This window comes from Malaclemys terrapin, chromosome 8, assembly GCF_027887155.1.
Source record: "Malaclemys terrapin pileata isolate rMalTer1 chromosome 8, rMalTer1.hap1, whole genome shotgun sequence".
NCBI lineage: Eukaryota > Metazoa > Chordata > Testudines > Emydidae > Malaclemys > Malaclemys terrapin.
Genome location: NC_071512.1, coordinates 95,174,447 through 95,199,036, shown reverse-complemented (window position 1 = coordinate 95,199,036; position 24,590 = coordinate 95,174,447). Strand labels below are relative to the sequence as shown.

Here is a 24,590-nt window from a genome sequence, read left to right as displayed (position 1 = left end):
CCCATGCACTGGACCACACTGCCTCTCTAATGATAGGTTTCAGAGTAGCAGCCGTGTTAGTCTGTATCCGCAAAAATAATTGGCCTCTCAGAGTTGGTAGGACAACTCCCACCTGTTCATGCTCTCTGTATGTGTGTATATATATCTCCTCAATATATGTTCCATTCTATGCATCCAAAGAAGTGGGCTGTAGCCCACGAAAACTTGTGATCTAATAAATTTGTTAGTCTCTAAGGTGCCACAAGTACTCCTGTTCTTTTTACTGCCTCTCTAGTTTGTGGATTTCTCTCATTTTCTGATAGTTTATTAAATACACTGGTCAAAACTAAAAAGTACTAAATTAATATTTAGTAAATGGAAGGTACTATTTTAACATTTTTTATGATTTCCAATGGTTGTTTCTCCTAGATTATCCATATACTGTACATATTATTATAGTTTGTATTGACCATATTTAATCATTTAATCAGAGCATTTGTACTCTGGCTAGGAAACCAATTGGTCTCACTGTGTACGTGGGTGGGTGTTTTAAAAAAGTCAGGGAAAATCAGCATATTTTTCAGTAGAAGGACTTAAAGTACTCATGTTGTAGAATATACATGATAATGTATAACCTCACATTGAATCACATTGCTAAGAACTATCTTATAAACAAATTCATATTGAACTGTGAGAAATATTTCCACATCTTATTTTTGTGGAGGTAGATGAATATTTGGTACACAAATTTCAACACTTCAAAACACTCCAACGGACCTAATTTTCATGGAAACACACATGCTTTTACCCTTGCAGTTTTCATGTACAATGCTACAAAACAATAAGCGTCAGATTTTCAGAAACTGGGATGGCATTTTTGCAAGCTCAAGTTGTCAGTGCAATAAATGTAGGTGATTTTTTCGTCCCCACAATCATTAGCACCTAGAGTTTAAGCCTCTTAAATGCCTAAAGGTCGTGGAAATCAGTGCTTTACTGGCTAAGTGAGATGTATTAAGGATGCATAAAACTGTGTGCAAAATGGTTACTTTCCCTTGCAATTTTGTGCTTTTGAAAATGGAGGCCCAGGCTAGGGTGGATCAAAAATTTGGCCCTAAATATAAGCAAAATTGTGCCAGCAAAATTAGAGACTGCTTTTCAAAGTCAGGCCTGTAATCTTTTTTTTTACATTCCATTTGCTTAGGTTTATTAAAATGTATACCATTCACTAAATAAAATATAGACTTGTGTAACAAAATATCCTTTCTTTTAGGACATAAAATATACACTTTGATTTTATGCTGTAAACATGTATCACCGAAGGCCTTTGTAAGGCTTAAATCATGAACCTTTAGCCAGTGACTTTCTCCTTCTCTTCATCATCTCTTCATACTTCATATTGTATATGTTAAACTAATGCATTTATTTAAACATGGAGAATGATTTGCTGCACCCAACCTCTTTATAGTTTGAAGTTTGAATCTTAACAAAACTGCACTAAAGGTCCAGCCTTTCCAGTATTAAGTGATCCTTTGAAATCAACAAGATATTGATTATGTGTGTGTGTGGGGGGGGAAATATACTGAAAGCTGGCCTGATGACATAGTGCCAGTTCCTATACAGAGGAATGAACAGCTCTTGTTATCTACACTGCCAGTCACATGGCATATCAGTGAATAAATGTAGATGGGAAATACCTTTTCATATCTTAGAATTTTCAGTCCAGACACCATTTTCTACAATGCCTCCGTATTCCCATAAAGGAGCTCTACCAGTCACAGATTCCGTGCTATGGCTCTGCACATAGTGGGTGACGTTTGACTGCTTAGGGGCTGGAGAACCAGTCACATGGATCTCTCTGTATGTTTTCCCCGGTGCTGTACAGGCAGCACTGTTACAAAGGCGATGGCTTGGAAAAGGGGTGTCTCTCTATGGTAGAGGAAGGCTGAGGCAGGGCAGTAGCAAGGAGAATCACTGCAACACTAGGACAAATTGAGTGCACATCTAGGAGATCTGAAAGGAGGTTGTAGGAGGAGAGAATCTGTGAGATGTAAATCTGCTCTGGGAGGGGTTGCCAAATATGGGGCTGGTAGAGAAGAAGATGAAATAAGAAAGATTTGGACTGAAGAGAGAGAGTGCAGAGGGGAGAACGAGGAAGAGAGGGCGAGGATAAGAGTGCACGTGAGAAAGTGCACGTGAGAAGAGGGTAACCAGAGCAGAGGGCGATCTCTGTAATGCTCTCCTTTCTCCATGGTGGGGTGAGAACTCCTGCTTCCCTTCCACCCCTTCTTTCCGTCTTCTTTAATCATAAAGTTCAGGAAATAAAACTGGAAAGAGCCTAAGGAAAAATAGTGGTGGAGAGGAGAGGAAATAAGAAAACAAGAAGGAAATTGAAGGTTTCCACTGAAAATAAATTCTAATGAAAATGAGGGAAAAAAGGATGGTGTCAGATAATGCAGCCACTATTTTAAAAGTAGAAAAAATACTGACAAAAAATATACAGAGGAAAGAAAATGCAGGGAGAAGAGAGAAAACATCTGTGACATGGTAAATTTAAACCAAGAAATATTGAGAATAATTAACCGCTCTAGTTAATGAAAAGTTGCCATGTATTAAACATGTGATGTCACATGTTTTGGGCATTTTCCCGTTTTGTCATATATGTTATATACATAGTGTATAGAGGATATGCCCTAGAACATCTGCATGCTTTAGATTGGGAGTTCTCAAACTCGGGGTCGGGACCCCTCGGGGTCGCGAGGTTATTACATGGGGGATCACAAGCTGTCAGCCTCCACCCCAAACCCTGCTTTGCCTCCAGCATTTATGATGGTGTTAAATATATTTTAAAGTGTCTTTAATTTATAAGGGGAGGGGTGTCACACTCAGAGTCTTGCTATGTGAAAGGGGTCACCAGTACAAAAGTTTGAGGACCACTGCTCTAGATTAACCAGTTGTACATTAATTTCCCTTGGATGTCATAATTGTTCCATTGAAATACATTCTTCTGAGTGTATCAAAAATGGTCCTCAAAGATAGAAGAGTAAAAACAGCACTTTCTCAGCATACAGACTGAACCACAGTGACATGGTGGAGATTTAGTTTTCATAGCTAGGAAATTTTGACACACCGTCCATTTCTGCATTTGGCTAGGTATAAAATATTTTTGGATGTTCTGAGCTCTGGAATCTATGACAGCTTTGAAGTCTGAGAGTGGGGTAGGAAGGAGATGAAGAGTTATTTGATATTTACTGCTACAGAGGTCTTGAGTAGCTTCCAAGCTAGTGCATCTGAAATCTGTTACTAAAAAGCTGAAAACTGGAAGCTGAATAGATATATGCCCTTCATTCGACCTAGTCTATTAATTTTAAAGTGCCTAGAGTTAAAACTGAGTATGGGAGGTCTGGCTCTTGAGGCTATGACCTCAAAAAGCTGGAATAAACTACCTGCTCCATTAAAACAGGCTCCAGCATTGTAGATCACTTATTGTACAGTATCTGAAATACTTTGTTACTGTGGAAAAAGAACTGAAATTATGACTGCTGTTTCCTGCCATTTGATACTCAGTGTCATATTGTTTTGTATGGTACTAAAGTTTGCTGTCTTAAGTCTGTCCTTTGGGGACCTTCACAAAAGAAATTGTGTATCCTATGAGGCTGTACCAGCAGCGGCGGCTCCAGGCACCAGCACTCCAAGCGAGTGCCGGGGCGGCAAGCCGCGGGGGGTGCCCTGCTGGTACCTGGGAGGGCGGCAGTCAGGCAGCCTTCAGCGGCATGCCTGCGGGAGGTCCGCTGGTCCCTCGGATTTGGCGGCAATTCGGCGGCGGGTACGCCGAAGCTGCGGGACCGGCGGACCTCCCGCAGGCATGCCGCCAAAGCCAGCCTGCCTGCCGTGCTTGGGGCAGCAAAAAAGCTAGAGCCGCCCCTGTGTACCAGTATACTACAGATTCTGACAAAAATAAACGTAAAATCTATTTATAAGAGCCCTTAAATTGTCCTAAGAACTGAATTAAATGGCTTGATCTTCATTATAATCCTATGTTATAATTAGGGTTGCCAAATTTGGTTGGATGTATTCCTGGAGATTTCATCACATGACATAATTTTTAATTCCTGGAGACTCCAGGCCAATCCTAGAGTGTTGGCAAGTGTAGTTATTTTTAATGTTTTTTATTCATTATAATTATAATATGCTATAATTAATGTTATCTCACTTCAGTCAATCACAAATAGGACTTTTCGAGAACTCACTGACAGTAAAGTTGACATAAACACTAAGGGTGACATTCTGGCCCCACTGCAATGAATAGGAAAATTCCTACTGACATCAATAGAGCCAAGATTTCTACTGGAGTGATACACATTTTCTTAATGTTTAACAGTTATTGAACCATGAGACTTAGTAATATTATGGGAGACATACAAATAAATGTCTACCTGTTGCACTGACAAGTCACACCTGGGTAGATTTGTATGCTTTAGTGAGCGGATAGTCTTTTGAATGCCCTCTAGTAGTTCTAACTATAGTACTTCTTAGTTCAGGAAACTACCTGTTAAACTAAACTATACAAAATCCTTAATGTGTAGTGGGGCATGTCACTGTCTGGCAGGTAAAAAATAAAGCATGATAGGTAGCACCAACACTTTAAGGATTCTGTTTATCTGTACAAATAAATGAATCCCATATGTATACAGAATCCCAGACATAATCTCGGCCTCGTCTGCCACTTGTATATTTCTTGGTTCAAATCGGATTCTGCATTTACACTATGTGTACACAAGGATTTAGGGTCAGGTTTTTAAAGGTATTTAGGTGCCTGAAGATGCAGATTGGTACCTAGGAGGATTTTCAAATGTGCCTAGGCTTTGATCAGTGCTATTGGGAGATATACATGCAAATACCCTGCATGGCAGTCAGACAGTAGGTGCCACAGTGGGGGAATAAAGCAAGAAAACATTAAGGCACTTGCCAGCGATTCAGGAGATTAGGGTTAAATTCCCAGCTCTTCCACAGACTTCCTGTATGACCTTAGGCAAGCCACTTAGTCTCTCTGCATTTCAGTTCTTCATCTGTAAAACAGGGATGATGGTGATATTTCCTTTTGTTTTTTCATCTTTTCTCTATTTTGGCTATTGAAACTGTAAACTCTTCAGTACAGGAGCTGTCTTTTTCTACACATTTGTATGATGCTGGTACAATGGGGCTATGATTACTGTTGAGGCCTCCTGGCTCTGCTGGAATATAAATAAAATAATAATAATAATGGGTGTAGAGGAGAGTAATTAATCTGTGTAATGCCCCATACATTTGGAACATCCTTATGTTGTCAATGAAATGTATCCACAGTCACCAGACTGGAATAGCCCTTTCTAATTGTGAAACTTGTCTGCCCTCTAAGCAGTGTGGGATCCTTTGCAACCATTCAAATACTAAACAACTCTGTTTTATGGAAGGTTGGGTTGTTTTTTAAGATACATTTTTTTTTAAATAGGAGTGATTGGAGCAGATGTGAAAGGATATAACCTGCCCTGTGAAAATCAACCAATTATGTCCCGGCTTGCTGTGATCTGTGGAACATCTTCCTGTCACATGGGGGTAGGTTGGCTACATATTCACGGTGATAGTTTTGTATAGTAGCTAATGTCTCTGAAGAGAAATTACACTTTATTTTCCCATCACCCCCCCCCCCTTTTTTTTTGTTTGTTACGCTGGTGTGTTCTTTATCTTTACTTTCAGATTTTAATTACATATTATGCATTTGCTAGAAACCAGGAGCTTTCATAGTAGTAAGATGACCAGATAGCAACTGTGAAAAAACGGGACAGGGAGTAGGGGGCAATAGGCGCCTATATAAGAAAAAGTTCCCAAAAACGGGACTGTCCCTTTAAAAACAGGACATCTGGTCACCCTACATAGTAGTGGAAATCAATACTGGGGGGAAAATCCTGACATGAAGTGCTAAAGCAAAGTCTAACACAATGCTGCAGAAGCTTAAAGAGAGCAACGTGAAATCGGAGCTGAAGATTCTGAATTTGAGTTATCCATGACAAGCATGTCACTAATGTGTTCCTGAGTAGCGTCTTCAGAGAAGTAGTGTGTGTTCTCAAGCAGCCCTTCTCCCCCACCTCCTCACTCAATCAATATAAATCCATCTCCCTCTGAGAGCTGCAATGATCTATATAGAATTATGATATGTATGATGACTTCAAAAAAACCCCGATAAGCAATTTTTGCTTTGTTAATTTTTCTCAGTGAATTAACGAAAAAGCTTTTCCTTAGCTCGCAATTAAAATTTAGTGTCTGATTTGGAAATTTATACCTAATTAAAATGTATGAGTCTGAAAGCTATTCCATTTAGATAAGTACCCTTTTCTGCCATATTTTTTATTTAAAACTCATTATGCTCTTAAATTTAGACTGATTATAACTTTGGATTTTTCCCAAATGAGCAAATTGGGGCGGGGGTGGTAGAGGTTTTGCTGTCAAGGAAAGGCATCTCAGATTGTGAAAAGAGGGAGCTACGGTTAAATAATGTCGTTACTACACTTAATAGAGGTGCCTATAGCTTGTCCTCATACTGTGTATTCATGGAATAGGCCATGACAGCAGCATGTTAATAAGACAGTGACCTTGTCAGTTATGCCCCAGTTCAGCAAAGGACTTAAGTATGTGCTTAATTTTAAGCATGCCAGTAATCTTGCCCCTATTAAGCCAAAGCATTTAGCAGATACTTGAAGTCAATGGGATTTAATTATGTATTTAAGCACATGTTTAAATTCCTTGTTAAATCAGGATTTTAGGCCTAAAATCCCACCATCCTTAGCCCTGGTCTACACCTGAAAAGCTATACTGGGATCACGGTGTTGGTTAGGGGTGTGGGGTTTTTTTATTGATATAGTTATATAGGTATAAGCCTTGGGAGATGCAGTTATAGTGATGTACAGGAGCCAAAATAGATCTTATTTTGCTTCCCAAACTTGGATACTGGTATAACTACATCCACAGTGGGGGTGGAATCAGGGAAGGAGGGTTGCCATTTTAACCATAGCAATAGAGTTAAAGCGGCAGAATTTTCTAGTATAGACAAGCCCTAATTGATCTACCATAGATTAGTACTCTACTCTGTGAGCGTAGTCCCAGTGAAGTATTCACAGAGTAAGATACTCCTTGATGAAAGTAAGGGGCCCTTAATGGCTTGAGCCCCAACTTGGGGATAGGCATTTTCTGTGGTTCTCGGAGAAACTTAAACTGGTTTTCATTTAAATGTAACAACTCAGCATTTACTACGTATTTATTTCCCCCCTTCTCCCAGGTGTTTGTTTTGGTTTTAGGGTTTTGTTGTGGCATTGTTGTTTTTTTTTTTTTCAGTTGTAAAGGCACCACAATTTCCAATCAACAGACAACAAGCAAATTCTAAGCCATTCTGGATCAAATCTATGGGAGGCCTTTGGTTTAAGTGTCCTTTATCTCTATCTGCTTATATTGTACCAAGTGAATATAGAGCACATAGGGCATTGTGTGTGTTTTTAATGAGATGTATATTCAGCTGCAGTTGGTTGAAATTAGCTGTACCTTTTTTTTTAATTAGAGCTATAATATGGAAGTTTATTATGCTCATGTTTTGTTAGAAATATATTTTTTCTGTCTCTCTCTTTGTACCGAGGGACCCTCAAGGCAATAGAGATTAATCATCAGGTTTAATTTAATGCAGTGGGAGAGAGACCTGTGTGGTCAGGCTGGCATTATAAAGTGCCTTTGATCTGCCTCAGGTGCATGGAGCCCCAGTGAGCCAGCAACAATAATACCTTTGTGAGATGATCAGAGAAGAGAGAGAGAGAGAGAGAGAGAGAATGTTCTGTGTGTAAACTCAACGCAGTCCTTTGTTGTGGTTCTGGCGAACGAAAGAGCCAACTGTCAGGAGGAATTCAGAAAGCAGGGTTAAAGTGTGGCAGTTGGGCAGTGGATTTCTTTCAGGCCTCTTACAGGAAACTGTTCAAAATCACCTACTGGATGATTATTTTTTTCTTTGAGTGCTTTTGGTGGTATATGTGTATGGATATAGCGTTGCCATTATCTAGGCTGAATGCTCCATGAGTCACAGAATTAGATATTGCTTGTGAAGGGCATTTACTTTAAACTTACCGAGAAGCTCCATGACCCAGTTTTCATTACCTCAAGGAATCTAAAGAATTTGAACAAAATACATTGCTAATCATGCCTTTGATATTTTAAAAGTTACAAATGTTGAACATAATTTTTCTGACGGATATAATAGTTTCATTCGTGGTAAAATTCCCATTTTTTTTTTCCAAATGAGGTTTCATTTTTGGAATTAACTACTGCTTTTCTTGGGCATTCAGACTCCCAGGCCACTTTGTAAGACTGTTTCCACTGAGAGACTTAGATGGCTCAAGCAATGGGCCAAAGAGAGTTTCATAACTAATTAGTGGATTGGTTCAAATCCAGTTCTAGGTTAGTAGTCACCAAAAGTCACTATCATTTAAAGTCTGGTCTGTGGCCTTTGTAAAAGAAGTTTTTGGCCAGTCTGGACAATTATCCACATCACACAACCCTCAGCTGCCTACTCTGAAAGTAAATCTAAGCAGAAGCCCATTCTCAGTTGGTATGGCAAATGAGTTATCCTCTTATCTTTAGAGGTGGTTTCTTCATTTCAGGGTTGCCACTCATTGCCTGGTATCATGGCTACAGGATTAGCTGTACTTTTCACCGGTCTCTGTGGCTACCTGTAAGGCCCAGCAGGTGTAGAACTCAGAATTGCTAGGTAGAGACACTTCCATATTGCCACCCAGCAATAGCTATAACCACCTGGCACCTCATTACCCATGGCTCACTGTGGACACAGACCACAGAAAGTCCTTCCCCAAAAGGTGTGATAGGCAGCAACCTTATGGCTCCTGATTGGCTCCCCACCCCTTTCAAGTGACAGAGCGCCTGCACTTCTCTCGGGGTGGATTCCCACAATTCACCCGCTTTCAGACCAGGTCCCCAGGCTACAGCTCCCCTGTTCTCCAATCATGTTTTCTTAGCAGGCCTGGCAGGTTTTGCCACCCACAAGAGACTTCCCTTCAGCAACTGCAGTGTCCCAGGACAGCTTCTTCAATTCAAAATACTATATATTTATTTGTAGGAACATAGCAATCAGAAAAACAACAAAAGGCTACACATACGGGGAAATGGAGTATTGTTGGCTTTCCTCCAGATACTGCCTCTTCCCCTTTGTCATCTGGGGCTCAGGTTTGAATAGTTCCAAAAGTCCTTTATTGCAGTCATTCCCCCTGAAGCCCCAACATTGTCAGGGGTAGACTTTGTAGGGATTGACACCTGTATTGTCCCCTTAAGTAGTGGTTACTGGGGTTATCTAAAGCCATTGCCTGCCTTCCTGTAGACACGTAAAACCAGGACTGAATTAACTCTTTGATCCTTGGTGGTCATCTGTGTAATGGTAATCAAATAAACAAAGGTACACATATATTTATTTATTTTTATGACTATTTCCCATGTTCTTCACAGCAGGGCTATGAGAGGAGGCTTGAACAGCTGCTGCCTCTGTGCAGTGGATAAGAGTAATGCAGTCTCCAGAGCTGTCCAACTAGCATTTTTCATGAGCACCAAATTCATTTAAATAAATAAGTAAATAACCTTTTCCTTGAAGTAAAATGTTTCTTAGATGGTAAGCTATTTGGGATAGAGACCACATCTTCATGTCTGTTTCTACAGTGCCAACACAAGGGGACCCCAGTCCTGGCTGGGGCGTCTGTCACCACTGCTATATAAATAATAATAGCACCTATTTTCAATATAATTTACAGGGGAAAGTATCTCATTATTGTCATAGAACTGGTTGGGCTATGTACAGTCAGACACATTTATTCAAAAGCCATACAGAGAAAAGATGCTACAAACCTGAAATCTTCAAAACTATTCACTATCATTTTTAATAGTATTCCCATGTGGCCAGAAGTCCCATGAATACAGAATATGCGCCATGTGTAAGTACTAACTGAAGGTCTTGAGATATTTATATAAAACAGACCTGCTCATAAAATATATATAGGCGATTTGTACCTTTTTGTTTTGCGCTAAGTTTGGCCAGAGAGCAGTGTTCTGCCTTCCCTACTTCCCAAAACAGCCATTCCACTATGCACATCTTTGTGGATTCACAGCCAAAGAGAGTTTCCAGAAAGATTTTTAGTGGGAGGCATTTTCTGGCCTCTAATTCATCTTAATGTGGGGTGGGGGAGATCTGAATTTTCTGGCAGGTTGAATCCTGAATACACAAGGTAGGGTGTCCCTATTCAGGATTTCTTTAATTTCCCTATCTTAGGTGACTCGACCCCCATGATATTTTTGTCACTTCCTGTCCCCTTTGTGTTGGCTCCTCTGGAGACATTGCTTCTGATTTGTGACGGTCAAGAAGTTTCCTTTCTGGATCAGATGGATTTTTCTCTCTTTTTGCCTCTCTGTTATTCCTATGTCAGTTTTGACTCCACTGTAAATGTGAGTAAATGGAGCGCACACATGTGGGTAGTTAGGTACTGAGTCACCTGACTTGTGCACACACAAAAGATCCTGTTTTGCAGGGGTAGTATGTGTGTGCAGCGTACAGCCTGACTTCAGTAATTTGGCAACTTTAGTCCTGAATAATCTGCAATAATTTATCCCTTGGGGGATTCTTCTTTTCTGACTTGTGAGACCATTTCCCATCAGGGATATGAGAGTCAGTTTCTCTTGAGATGTCGTTGAGCAGCTATGTACATAGTAAAATGGGAGATAGCCGAAGCTGTCCCATCATTTACTATGGACTATTTTAAAGTAATTTCCTATGCTTATTTTTACCAAGCAGGGCTATTCTTTGTCTTCTTCTGTTAAAGGAACTTCAGTCCGATTAGCTTATTCTAAATTTGTTCATCTGATTCTCATGACAACTGTGAAACACAATAGAGCTTCTTTGCTCCACAATATCCACTCAAGCTGCCAGCTTTGTTCACACAAATAGAGTCTAAAGCACATTTCCAGCCCCAGAGCATGCACAGTACGTGTCCTTTGCAGTACATCCTGGGGTGGAGACTGCAGAGACACGCTGGCTCAAAGTGTTCTTGTAGCCTGATCTCTGTAATCTCAGTGAGAGCCAGACCAGCAAGTGGATTCAGTATATTTTGGCTCTCCTACGAGAGCCTCCTCTTCAGAACATGCCACGTTGTTAAAGCAGCAGACTTTTGAATAGTTACTACAAAGGGACTCCTCAGCTGCTTGAAACCCTCTCCAAGAGGAAAACTTGCAGGAATCAAAAAGCATTGCGCTCAACTTGCCAGCTCTAATTAATCTAGCCGGGTGGCACTAGCACCACTTGGCTAGATTAATTTCTGCCACTTTCTGGCAAGTGGATCTATGGACTGCGCGCCAGATTTCAACCTTTCACTCTTCAGTCTCTGCTGCACTCCTATCACTGCAATGAAATGTGCAGTGTCTGAGGGGACAGGGCCGAAGCCTTGGGCAGTGAATCTGGGTGCCAGCTGGCTGGGGTACAGCATTTAGCAAAGGCAACAATTTGTCCTTCTACCCCGAGGAGAGGTGCTGAGAAGGCGAGGGGACAGGACGGGAGAGTGCAGTAAAAATTAAAAACAAAAGCAAAACTATTGAAACCAAAGCAGCTTGGAAAAGGTTTGAAAGGAGCTGTGAAACTGAGAGCATCCACCCAATAAACCTCCGCCCTCCTTGCTTTTTAATATTCTTCTCTGCTAAAAGGCCTCTCCTCTGAATATGAATCATAAAGCTAGTGTCTTTGGAGTGAGGGAAATAAATCAGTAGCACAGGAACTTCTCCCTTAATCTGTCCTCGTTCAGTTCAGTTCTGCTGCTTTATATCTTGCATTTGGCAGCAGTCACAATGCTGACTTCCCAGCTAATGAAGACATTTTACATTCAGGGAGGGCTGCATGAAATGAAAACCATATTTATTTTACCACCCTGTTAGAGGTTGCCCATCCTTGCTGTACCTATGACTCAGGCGCTGCAGCTGGAAAAGGTCACAGAGCGTATTTGGATGCCATGGTACTATTCCTGTTCAGCACGTGGCCTTACAGGGGTTACATTTCTACATACTTAAAAAAAAAAAAAAAAAAAAAAGAACCCAACTCCTCAACTGTTTCTCTTATTTATTTTCTTTCATGAAACTTCCCCCCACCCTCTCTTGGCAAGAGGATCCTTCTCCACTTCCCCATTGTTGGCGTTAATTTGTCTGATATTTTTGGTGAGAAGTGAAATATTTTCACTGGAAGGATGTATAAAAAGATGGTTGTGTTTTTTTTTTTTTTTTTACCCTATTTTATTTTCTTCACAAAGGCTAGCAAGATATTGGTGAGGCTTGGAGATCAGATGCAGGCTGCCTCCCAAACCCCAAGCACTTACTTGCAGAGCTAGAAAACCGCAAAGCTTAAGATCCTGAAATGTAAATAGGAAGTCGAAGAGTTTACTTTAGAGCCAGCAGTGCCGAGCCTGTGTAATGTTTACTTCAGCTTGCCTCCCAGCCTCTCCTACAGCCTGGCAGAGATGAAAGGAAGGCTCTCTGGGCAAATTAGTTGTTAAAGTTTTTGTTAGAAGCAAGGTTCCTTTGCTCATGGCCAGACATAATTCAGCTTGGGTACATCTTGGATTGAGAGAGTGGGAAGTTCCTATTTAGCTCACCCTGTCACTGAAATCCAGGTTTTACTCCCCAACACTTGGCCAGAACTCCACCTATGCATGAGAATACAATTGAAAGCAGTATAATAACTGTATTGTATATAAGTAGATAATGCCTAATAACATTTCCAGAAAACGCCACGGTCAGCTCCCCTTCCCTTTTGTGAATGGGCCATTAGAATTTAAAAAGTGAGAGTCATGGTACAGATATGGACAGAGTAAATGCTTTGGAAAATAATCCACTCTAAAACTGGACTAAGACTAATACTCTTCAGCCGTGTCATTGATATCAGTGAAAATGCTTTGCTTTGAAGGTTCCATCAGATGCAGTGGTTTTCATTCTGTGATTGACTGCAAGCTACCCTTGTGTGACATAAAGCTGTATATTGGGATGTCTGATATATAATATTATGTATTTTTGCATTACCATCTATCCGAGGTATCTCAAGGAACTTTATAGTAATAAATGAATTAAGCCTCATAGCTCCTCTGTGTAAGAGAGGTGAGATTTATTCCAGTTTTATAGGTGGGAAACTGAGGCACAGAAGAGTTTAGTGACTTTTTAAATGTTGTCTCTTTAGATTTACAAATGCCACCTACCTTCCACCCTTCAGGGGCAATGACACATGCGCCCCCACCCCCACCCCCCTACCATTAACCATGACCAGCAAGCATGTGTTTAAACATGACAATCCTTGTCCACATTAAGGGCAAATTGTATTGAACATCATATGTGTTAAATTTCTAACACAATGAAGTATGGACAAGGTCTGACTCTGTGTCCAAAACACATCTCTTTCCTGGGCATTTCCTTTCTTTTTTAACTTCAGGGCTACAAACATATGCTTTAGGCTGAGGCTTCCTACACAGCTTGCTGTTTGTAGGGCTTTTCCCTGCAAGACTCCTCCCTCACTCCAAAGAGACTCCACTTCTGATCTTGCCAAGGTGAGACCACTGAGAGTCTAGAGGATAGCACTTTGAGACATCATTTTGTGACTATAGTTTCCTTAGGTTTGGAGCAAACAGTGGAGGGGAGGTGTTTGAGAAGGGAGGGGATGAGAGGAGAATGTAAATCAGATTGCTGCTATGTGCTGGACTGTGTTGTAAGGGTGTTTGAGCTTTGAGAATCTGTTTCTGTTGGCATTTTCTTGCAGCATCACTGCATTATCCCGTATAGAAATTACATGAAAATAACATTAGTTCTGGCCTAAATCCAAAGGTAAAGAATGAACATTCACACTTTAAACATCAAACTTCGCCTGTCTAGGTTCACCAAAGCACATAATTAATGAGGGTATCCCATTGTAACTTGATATACTGAAGATCTAACCATTCACTATGAAATTCTTTTCTTTAGAGGATACAAGCCAGAATTTTAGCTTCCTTTTTAATAGTGTTTTTAAGATGATTTTCCTTTGTTTCCTGTTTAATATATTTTTAAACTATCAGATTTGACAGGTACAAAATTTCAAGTAAACTCAAAGTATCCAATTTTGTTACTCTTCTCCTGATTTAGAAAAATCGATTAGCCTGAGACCCACGGTGTAGATAAAATCCCAGCTTCTTATCAGAATAATCTGCCCCTAATAAAACTGGGTACAGGATTTCCTTCTGATTACAAGCCGATTTGTGAGTGTTTGACTGTCCTTCCACCTTGCTGGTCTTCTCTGTTCATGTGACTGGATAGGTGATTATTAAACAGTTCACTTTTATTCCATGTGCTAGGCTTCCTGGTGGAGAGAAGAGAAGAGGTTATGCTGACCCTAATATTAACTCCTTTGACCCTGAATTAAACTGTAATGAAGTGGCTAGAGTACAGCTGAAACATACTTTGCTCAGATGGCTTCTTGACTCAAGACAGTCTAATGGATTCTTTTTAAATTATTTTTTTAAATTTTCAATGAAAAAAATGTTTGTGTTGGTGGGATTTAAACTCTTTCAAATTGCAATGTTTGCAACTCAGTGGTAAGATATAGTGGCTACAATATAGAACTTTCAGACAGAACTCCTGGGTTTAGTTTATGACCATGTCACCAACTTACTCTATGATCTTGTCAAATCACTTATCCTTCTTCTGCACCTCCGTTTGCCTACCTGGAAAATGGAAATGAGTGCTCAGATTGCACCTGCAGGGTATGCAGTCATAGCACCCAGGTGAAGATGAGGACCAAGGAGACTAAGAAGAGGACAGCCAGAACACTGAGGGGCAGGCACATTGGGTAAGGGGAGAGGAGAATGGAAAGAGATATGGCAGAGAGAGGAGGAGAATGGAATAAGACAGAAAGAGAACAAGAGTAGATGAATAACTGAAAATGGTATGAAGATAAATAAAGAATGGAAGTGTAAGATATGGGGAGAAAGAGTGATGACAATAAAGAAATGGAAGAAAGCAAAAAGCAGGAGAATACACAGCTGTAAGATTAGTGCATCTTCTTTAATGTATCAGTGCCCCTCTAATCCTGTTTTCCTAACAGAAAAGGGGGAGATAAGAGGCTTGGGAGGGGTCAATTAGAGTTCTGGAGTTGTGAAGAGAAGCAAGGCCAGCTCCAGCATTTCTGCCACCCCAAGCAAAAATAAACAAACAAACAAATAAATAAATAAGCTGCGATCGGTGGCGGCAGTTCAGCGGCAGGTCCTTCGCTCCTAGGGGGAGTGAGGGACCTGCCGTCCCCGAATTGCCGCAGGTGCCGCCCCTCTCTCTGGGCCGCCCCAAGCACCTGCTTGTTAAGCTAGTGCCTGGAGCCGGCCCTGAAGAGAAGGCATTTGAAGAGGATTTCAATACATGATTTCAAATTTGAGCACTAATAGGTATAGCAATACTATAGATGCGGGAACTAGAGATGCTGGAGGTGCTGCCGCCACACCCCCTGGCTTGAAGTGATTTCCATCCTATACAGAGTTTACAGTTTGGTTCAATGGCTCCCAGCACCCCCACTATACGAATTGTTCCAGCTCCACTGGCAATACTTATGTCTCAGGAGTGCTGGGAAGTTGAATTAATTGTCTGTGAAGTGGTTTGAGATCCTGGAATGAAAGGTACTATATACAGTAAGTGCAAAGTATTAAGGACTGTCTGGGCCACAGTACTATACAAATGATAAATTTTTAATTTCTATAAACAGCAGCAAACCACTAAATTCAGGAAGACTCCATTGACACATGGGCAGCAGGTTTACCACAAAGGACTTTCGTTCTCCATCCTGTCTCACGCAGCCCTTGATGAAGCAACAGTTGTTTATCTGAGTTTCTTCTTCCCTCTACAAATACGAGCGGGGGTGGGAGAAGCACTAGTTGGGGCAGAATTAATTAGGGAGAATGTACAATAGTTGTGTGAGCAAAGTACAGTGACGCATTAGCTGCTGCCTTTCTCTTCGTGTGCCTGAGAATCACAGTTTACTCTGAGCTCATTGTTTATAACTGTGGGTGAAATCCTGAGGTCCTCTCTGTGTTTATCCAGTCACTGGGAGTTTGTTTCAGTAAGTAAGGAGCAAGTAAACACTGAATAAAGCACTCGGTATTTTGCCCTTTTAATTTTTCAAATAACAGCATGTTTAAAACACAGCATGAGATGGCACATCCTGTGTACTGTAAATCCACTTCCAGTGACACCTAGGGGGTGCAGTTGAAGTTTCCTGTTACCAGCAGGTGAGATATTGCTGGTACTAGGACATTCCCCATTACAAATAGAGGGAGTACCAGCTCAAACCACTGATGTCTTACCTACTGGTAAAAAGGGAAAATAAATCTTTTGAACTGTACTCCACTGTACAATCGGAAGGTACATGGGACGTTCATGCAGGCTGAAGAAAATAAACCAGCCCCAATTCTGAGTGAGATTCTTGGTATGTTTCTCAGTAGGATTATGGTTGCTCAGCCCCTCACAGGATTAGGCCATTATAAAGGACGATATGAGTCACCGTGTTGACACAAGGGAAGTGTTTATTTTAATGTTGTAACTTTTTGGATTTCTTTTTCCTTCTGAGAGCTAAATTTTCAGGGCACTTTATCCAGCAGCTAAACTCCAGTTCATGCAGGAGTTTCACCATTCTCTGGGTGTCTATCAGATCTGACGAGAGGTCTGAGTAAGGACCTCAGGCTTTGTCCCTACCTGGAGGAACTATAAAGACATTTAGTAGCAGAAGGCCAGCTTCTATGGCATAACTTTCAGGAAGGGATATGGGACAGGATAACCCAACAGGGCTCAGAGCCCGCGTTGACAGACTTGGGCTTATAGGGCTTGCTCTATGGCACTAAAAATAATTATGTAGACATTGCAGCTCAGTCTGGGGCTTGGGCTCTGAAGCCCATCCTGCCCCCTAGGCTTCAGAGACTGAGCTCCAGACTGAGCCACAATGTTGACGCAGTTGTAACGCGAGTCCATGTCTGCCAACCTGGGCTCTGAGTCTTGCAGCTGCGGGCCGCCACTTGCTTTGTAGACGAACCTACGGAGGCCCCGTGTCTCTGTGTTGGCTCTGGCCCCTGGCATCAAACCCCAGCTTTCAGGCAACACATCTCCACTGCAGCCATGCTGACCAGGACTGTTCCCGTCTGGGGCTGCCCCAGAACCCTAGATGGGGAGGGGTCTGTGGAAAAGATGAGATAACCTGGGGTTCTGCTAACTTTCTTTGTTCCTCACTCCAGCCACACAGATTTCCCAAGGTGTACAAGACGCACACAACTGAAGCCCAGCCATTCAGCCTCTACTCCTCCCTTATCCTAGACCAATGGAGAGGCCTCCATGAGGTCTAGAAGGGGCATGGTGCTGCTGATAGTCTGCTCTTTGGTTGTGTCTGCATTGCACACACAAAAAGTGTGATCTTAACTCACTTTAGCTAAACTGCATTTGTTAATTCTGTTTAAATTAGCAGTGAAGATATGGTATCATGGCTTTTAATGTGAGTTAGCAGCTCAAGTACAACCTCAGGCTGCCCTCTAGGTTTTAACTTGAGCTGCAAACTCAACTTAAAAGCCATGATACTGTGTTGTTACGGCTATTTTAACCTGAATAAAGAATATACTTTTTTTTCCCCCAGTGTAGACGTAGCCTGGGTATGTTTCTAGGAGTTACAATCTGAGGTAAAAGGTTTAGAGTTAAAAGTACATACCCCAATGTTCTTTTGAGACATTGCCATTGTTCTGCATTTGAATTGAAGTCACTACAGGTCTGTCGCATCTTACGTGCATTTAACATGCGCAAATTCAGTTTTATGCGGTTGGCAAAAACAAAACAAAAAAAAAAGAGAAAAATAACAATTTAAATACTGTTCCTGTAGTGTGGGTGATTCCGCCCGGTATTACACTCAATGTAATTTTGACTATACGCCGTTTTCGCTTTATGCACTGACCGCGGAATGTAACCCCAGCGTAAGATGAGACAGACCTGTATTATAGTAAGTAAGTTTCTTCCTTTTTTTCTGATACTCAAATTCCCTACCTGACTTTCAGGTTTGAATTTTTTGGCTTTTTAGTTAGTTGGAAATGTTAAGAGGAATTAGTCCATGTTTATGATGAACTCCCAGGAATTTAACTGATCATAGTCATAAAATGTGCTGTTTTTAAGATTATACTTTAACTTTGGGACACATTAGTGTCTGTCTGAGGGTTACAATCTTCATAAAGAACAGTGATTTTGTGACAATGGAAAAGGAGTAAAAATAAGGGGGTGATACAAATTGGTGTGTAGTTCTGTTGAGGCCCAATATCCCCAGTGAGCTATTACAATGAGTGGCAGGGGTGGGAGTTCTCTCTTGTGAGTCACTAAGCAGTATTGCTTTAGAACTGGACAAAATAACATTTCAGCTGAGGACACCAGCTCTTAGAAGCTATTGTGTAACCAGACAACCTTTCAGTCCATTTATCAAAGCACTCGTAGTTCCCATTTCAAGGCAGGCGACACAGTAAATATGATTTAAAAAAAAAAAAAAAGGTTAATCTGTATCCAGACATTTCATTAAATAAAACGATAAAATAAATCAATGCCGTACTGCGGGTGCTTAAGTGCTTAGCAAAAAGCTTCTGAATCCATTAGGAATTTACTATTTTTTTAACTCAAAAAACAATTTAACAGATTAAAACTTTTTTTTTTTTTTTTTTTTTTTTTTTTGTCAATTGCCATAAGAAGCCTTGGCCTTTGGGAATAAAAAGAAAATAATTAGATGCCGTGCTGTACCTGTTGTCTGCCTGCCCACACCCATGCTCAGGATGGATTTAACATTCAGGCAACATTGAAAAGAGGCCAGAGTAGAAGTGTAGGAAACAGGCATAATGGGAACAGGCAAAAGTCAGTTGGTTGTAATATTTTAAATATCTGACAAGTCTCTCGTGGGCAGGCTCTGTCAGTGCTGAAAAATGCAATAGTGAGGAAGCTAATATTACAGAGTAACAATGAAAAATAAGCAAATACAAATAAAGAATTTAAATATATTGCTCTATTAAATAACATTGACTTGTTTTAATTACTGTGTGTAGTTTTTAAATATTGGGTAGATAGCTTCACCCTTGAGAGATGCTGGTCACCAGTATAATGTGGGGCTGTCCATCTCAGGTGATGGAAAATCTCTCCCCAGGAGTGATATTGTGTGGCACCAGGCACCCACGCCTCAGACTCTGCTGGAGAAACTGGAGTTGGCCAATGTAGTCTGAAAAGTCGGCAGAGCATGGCCAGGTCACCAAGGGATACAATGACTTACTATATCCCCAAAGCAGCCTCTGCCAGATGGGTTCCCCCGACTGCAACTGAAAGCTGTCCTTCCCTGGCAGAACTCCCGGCTGGATGGCTGCACAAACACTGCCTGTCACTTCCTACATTTCCCCCTGTTGATACAAGGGAATACCAAGCCTGATATATCTTGCATTGAATCATATAGTTAAATTTAAATTAAACAAAGGGGATGCTTTACTGCTAAACTTTTTTACCCTTTTATTTTTCTGTATTCAAAATGTTCAGCATGAAGATGTTTTTTGAACAATTGTAGTTGAGCTGTTTTTAAAATGTCAACAGCCAGGTTCCTTTTTTTTAAAAAAAACAACAACGAGCTTATTAAGACCTTGGTTACATATTTAATGCAGTGAATATTTAGTGTGGTTGCAGCTAAATTAAATGTTCCCAGTGTGGCTGTGGTTGTCCACCATGGAGCTGTGTACTCAGGGATCCTTTTGGTAGATTCACACCAATTTCCTAGTTTTTGAAAGCCTACATTAAACGGCTGGTGCTGCACTCTTCATTCAGGCAAATCTCCTACTGCAGGAGTTATGTCCTCCAGTATTCTCTTGCTCCTCTACATTCAGGAAGTAAAGGATACAAGCATTCAAGGCAGACAAATTCCACCCTTTTCCCATGTCCAGGCACTCTCTTTTCCAGACTTGAAAAGGAGCCTTTTTTAGCTGTACAGACAATCAGTGGCACTTCTAATTATAGAGTTTCAAACTCAGGTTCCTAAAGTTAGCACCTAAATCCAAAGTAGCTGGGTTGGGGTTCTGAATGTTAATGGTAACTAGGGTTCGTGTCATATCTGAAAATCAGACCAATCACTTAAGTGTCTCAGTATGGGGTCTGGCCCAGGTCCTCGGCTGGTCTCAATCAGATCATGTACACCCCAGTTGAAAATCTGGCCCCCACGTTTGAAAATATTGGCCTAGACTGGTTTTCCTCTACATCCCTTCCCCCACTTAAAAATACAGTGTAAGTAAAGGTGGACATACCTTCCATTAGGTAAATCTTATGCTTTGTTAAATGTTAATAATATTTTAATCATGATCATAAAACTAGTGTTAAAATACTTTTCCTTATTTAGTTTTTAATGAACACTTCGTAGTGGAAATGTTTAATAATTTTGATAAACTTTTCCGGTAATTAACTCGTGTGAGATATAAGGCCAAACTGTACAGCACATCGGTTCATTTCATAATCACTCACCTGAAACATTTGCAGAGCTGAGACAATCAAGAATATTATTACTTAGGCGTTAATCATACACCCTGTTTAGAATTATTGCTGGAAGAGCAGTCAATGCTTCATGGAAAACTTAGAAAATTATAAATAGTTCTGCATACATATCATTTATTTTTTGTTTCTGTTCCTGTAAGTGCTGGCGTTCAGGATATTTACAAACAGGAACCTTTAAGAGCTCATCTACTTCTGCCTGACGGTTCTCTCTCTGTGACATTATAATTAGAGGAGAGTCTGAATTGGAACACTAGATCCAAGCCTCAGATGTGGGGAATCTTTAGATTCCAAACTTACTCCTGATCCAAATGTCATGATGTCGGTCTATCCCCAATTCTTACAATTGCCGTAGCCACAAGTTTTGTTGTCATAGAGGATTTGGGGAATAACAACAGCATCAGAGAAATAGTCAGAGTTCCTGTTTTCAGACAAATGTCTTTAGGCCAAATCCTGAGGTCCTTACTCTATTTTTACTCTTTCCTAATTCAAGCAAATTCCCATTGACTTCCGTAACCTGAATGGGGCTACTCGTTTATAGTTACTCACAAGCAAGTATCATTGCAATGCCGCTCAGTTGCGGTGGATAGCATAGAATGGTGTGTGATTTGACACTACAAAAACTGTACAGCTGTGTAACAAGCCAACGATTGCCACAGAGCCCATGCTTTGTGGAGAATACAATCAAACAAAAATATCAGCACTGTACACATTACAGGATTTGCAATGTTGAAAATATACACACCTGTAACAAAGATTGCAGTGAACATTTTCCCTTTCTTTCGAGTACATGTCTGAGCTGCCGTATGTTAATTGATTTTTTTTAAATCTTTTGCATCAGGCTGCAATTTGAACTCCATTACATTTTATTGTAGAAATTATTGATGTGATTAAAAAAAATTTACAAGGTTAGTTTAGTTCTCTTTAACTTGGCCTTGGAGAATTGCCTCTAGAATTGAAAGGTAGTTCAGTTTTTGTGCCCATTTAGCTCTTGGCCTCTCTTTGGCAATTGCAGAGTGGACACCAGTGGTGAGTCCACCAAAATTAATATAGGCCATTGAAAAGTCACCAAATCATAATATTCCATAGCTAATAACATGAGCTGGATTCAAACCAGAGACCTAGAGATGAAAGGCTCTGAGTTACCTCTGAATTCTCTCTCTCTCCCTCTTTTTTTTTTTTTTTTTTTAACTGATCTTCATTCATTCTTTGTCATGGAGGTGTGTTCACTTGGCTACATTTGGCGAGGAGCAGCAAAAACAATAGAATGATTACTAAAATAAGATCATACCCATCAGTATTAAAGCCTTGGGTTGAATGAAGATTAATATTCTCAACCTCTAGTAAGGCATAGACTTGAAAGTTAGCAGACAACGCACTAGTCAATGCGTGTAGTTGACTTGTCAAAGATCAAAGACCAGAAGTGTAGATAGCATTTATTACTTGGTGATTGATTACAGTGCTGTTCTTTCTGTCTACTCTCACTAAATATTTTGGATCTTGTTACTTATGTACCTTACCCTAACAACGGCAGCTATTATTCTGTACCACCGTCTGTAAAAGCTGATAGGTGAAAAAATTTCAAATGGGTTTTATGACCTAGCTCCTCATTAACAAGTGTTCATGTCGCCAAATGCTCTGACAGTATATTGAGGGCTCAGTTCTGCTGTCATGTACACTGATGTAAATCAAGAGCAGTTCCACTGAAATTGATGACATTACACCGTTGTAAAACTATTGTGAACGAGAGGAGAATCTGACCCGGATACTGTAACTCTGCCAGCTTGTCACAGAGGACCCGTTCAGATGGAGTGGTGAAAATGGAAAAGGATACACATACCGCAGTGTACCCTATTACTACAAAGATTTACTTCTCGGGTGGTAGCCAACTTTTCAGATAGAGTCAGGGAAGGAATTCATGTAAGGTTACACCATCAACACATGGAGTCAACTAAAAAGGAAAGTTCTGCTGGAATTCATGCTTCTATAAAACTGCTCTCACCTGTTTTATTTTATCTTGTCTCTAATTACTGTAACATTTACATAAAACTGAGGAGGAAACATCTGTGCATGCCTGGTCAATTATGGTTGTTCTGGCAAAACAATACCAGCTAAACTCAATCTATATTGCTTACCTCATGACTTCATTTTATGGATGGGGTATAGGCTAAGATGATTCTATGCTGCAGACGTCTGTGTTCTCCTCCATTTATTGTCTGTACCAAATGGCAGTGTTGAAAATTTACACAAGCTTAATTTGGATTAAAGACAATGACTCCACTGATTCACTTACATTCGTTTCAAGTTAGCTTTTAACTATAATTGGTAAGTAATTTGTTTCTTCCACATATATTTTTGCAATTGAGTTTGGGTTTTTTTTTAAGCCATGCTTTTTATAAATCTCATGCCAGTGCTGTTTAAGTGGTCCTTTGGTACCATAGCATAGTTCTACATAGCATCATATATTTTATAGCCTTTTTACATTTTTGTGCATTGCCAGATGTGCTCCTGATGCCTTCTGATCCCAGATAGTTTGACATTGATTTTCCTAGCGCACACCAAGGTTGCAATCAGGTCTGTATCTCATCCAAATGATCTATTCATAACAAAAAGTGCCTTCTGGCAGTTGTACCACAGCTGAATACTGTTAAACTGAATTCATCATTTCAGTTGTTTCTGATTGCTCTATAATGTTTACATATCTTACATATTAGTATAATCTTGTATAGAGAACACACTGAGGTTAAACCTTCCCAGACAGAACTCTTTTTTCTTTTATCCTCCCTGCTAGAAAATGCAGAACTTCTCTTTCATCGGAAGAGTAGAAATATAGAATCATAGACGTGTATGACTAGAGGTCATCTAGTCCAGTCCTGTGCACTCATGGCAGGACTAAGTATTATCTAGACCATCCCTGACAGGTGTTTGTCTAACCTGCTCTTAAAAATATTCAATTATGGAGATTTTCCAACATCCCTAGGCAATTTATTCCAGTGCTTACCCACTGCGACAGGAAGTTTTTCCTCATGTCCAACCTAAACTGTCCTTGCTGTAATTTAAGCCCACTGCTTAATGTCCTATCCTCAGAGGTTAAGGAGAACAATTTTTCTCCCTCCTCCTTGTAACAACCTTTTATGTACCTGAAAATTTTTATCATGTCTCCTCTCAGTCTTCTCTTCTCCAGACTAAACAAGCCCAATTTTTTAAGTCTTCCCTCATAGGTCATGTTTTCTGGACCTTTAATCATTTATGTTGCTCTTCTCTGGACTTTCTCCAATTTGTCCATATCTTTCCTGAAATGTGGGGCCTAGAACTGGACAAAATGCTCCAGTTGAGGCCTAATCAGCACAGAGTAGAACAGAAGAATTACTTCTTGTCTTGCTTACAACACTCCCAGAATGGTGATTTTTTTTTTTTTTGGAACAGTGTTACACTGTTGACTCATATTTTAGCTTGTGATCCACTATGACCCCCCAGATCCCTTTCTTCAGTACTCCTTCCTAGGCAGTCATTTCCCATTTTGTATGTGTGCAACTGACTGTTCCTTCCTAAGTGGAGTACTTTGCATTTGTCCTTATTGAATATCATCCGATTTATTTCAGACCATTTCTTCAGTTTGTCCAGGTCAAAATCCATGGGATATTTTAAATCTTCCCAAACATTTTTGATAAATGGGTGGGCATGTGCTTTTTGGGAAGACATGGAGAAGTCAGCAGCTTCCTCCATAAAAAAAATTCTGTCATCCCAACTAAAATGCCACGTGGCAGAAATTGTTCTCTAAAAGCAGCAGAGAACTTCTGTAAGTAACCATCACAGAGAGAGGGCAATATTCTCTCTGAATATGTTTAATCCACTTAAATGAGTATAAATTTGGGCCATGCTTCCTCATATTAGAACTCACCATGTGAATAGGTCCAAATTTGTCTGACCCCCCAAATACTTGTGGCAGTAAATATCATACAGTGGCCTGT

At 40.4% G+C, this 24,590-nt stretch overlaps 1 protein-coding gene across 4 annotated transcripts in view; it reads left to right on the top strand.

The window, feature by feature from the left end:
* Window positions 1–24,590, top strand: part of FGGY (FGGY carbohydrate kinase domain containing) — a 336,672-nt gene that overhangs the window by 247,610 nt on the left and 64,472 nt on the right. For all 4 annotated transcript variants that reach the window (XM_054038431.1, XM_054038430.1, XM_054038429.1 and 1 more), the window contains one exon: window positions 5,468–5,571. In XM_054038431.1, coding sequence (XP_053894406.1) covers window positions 5,468–5,571 — 104 coding nt within the window. The remainder of the gene's footprint in view (window positions 1–5,467; window positions 5,572–24,590) is intronic.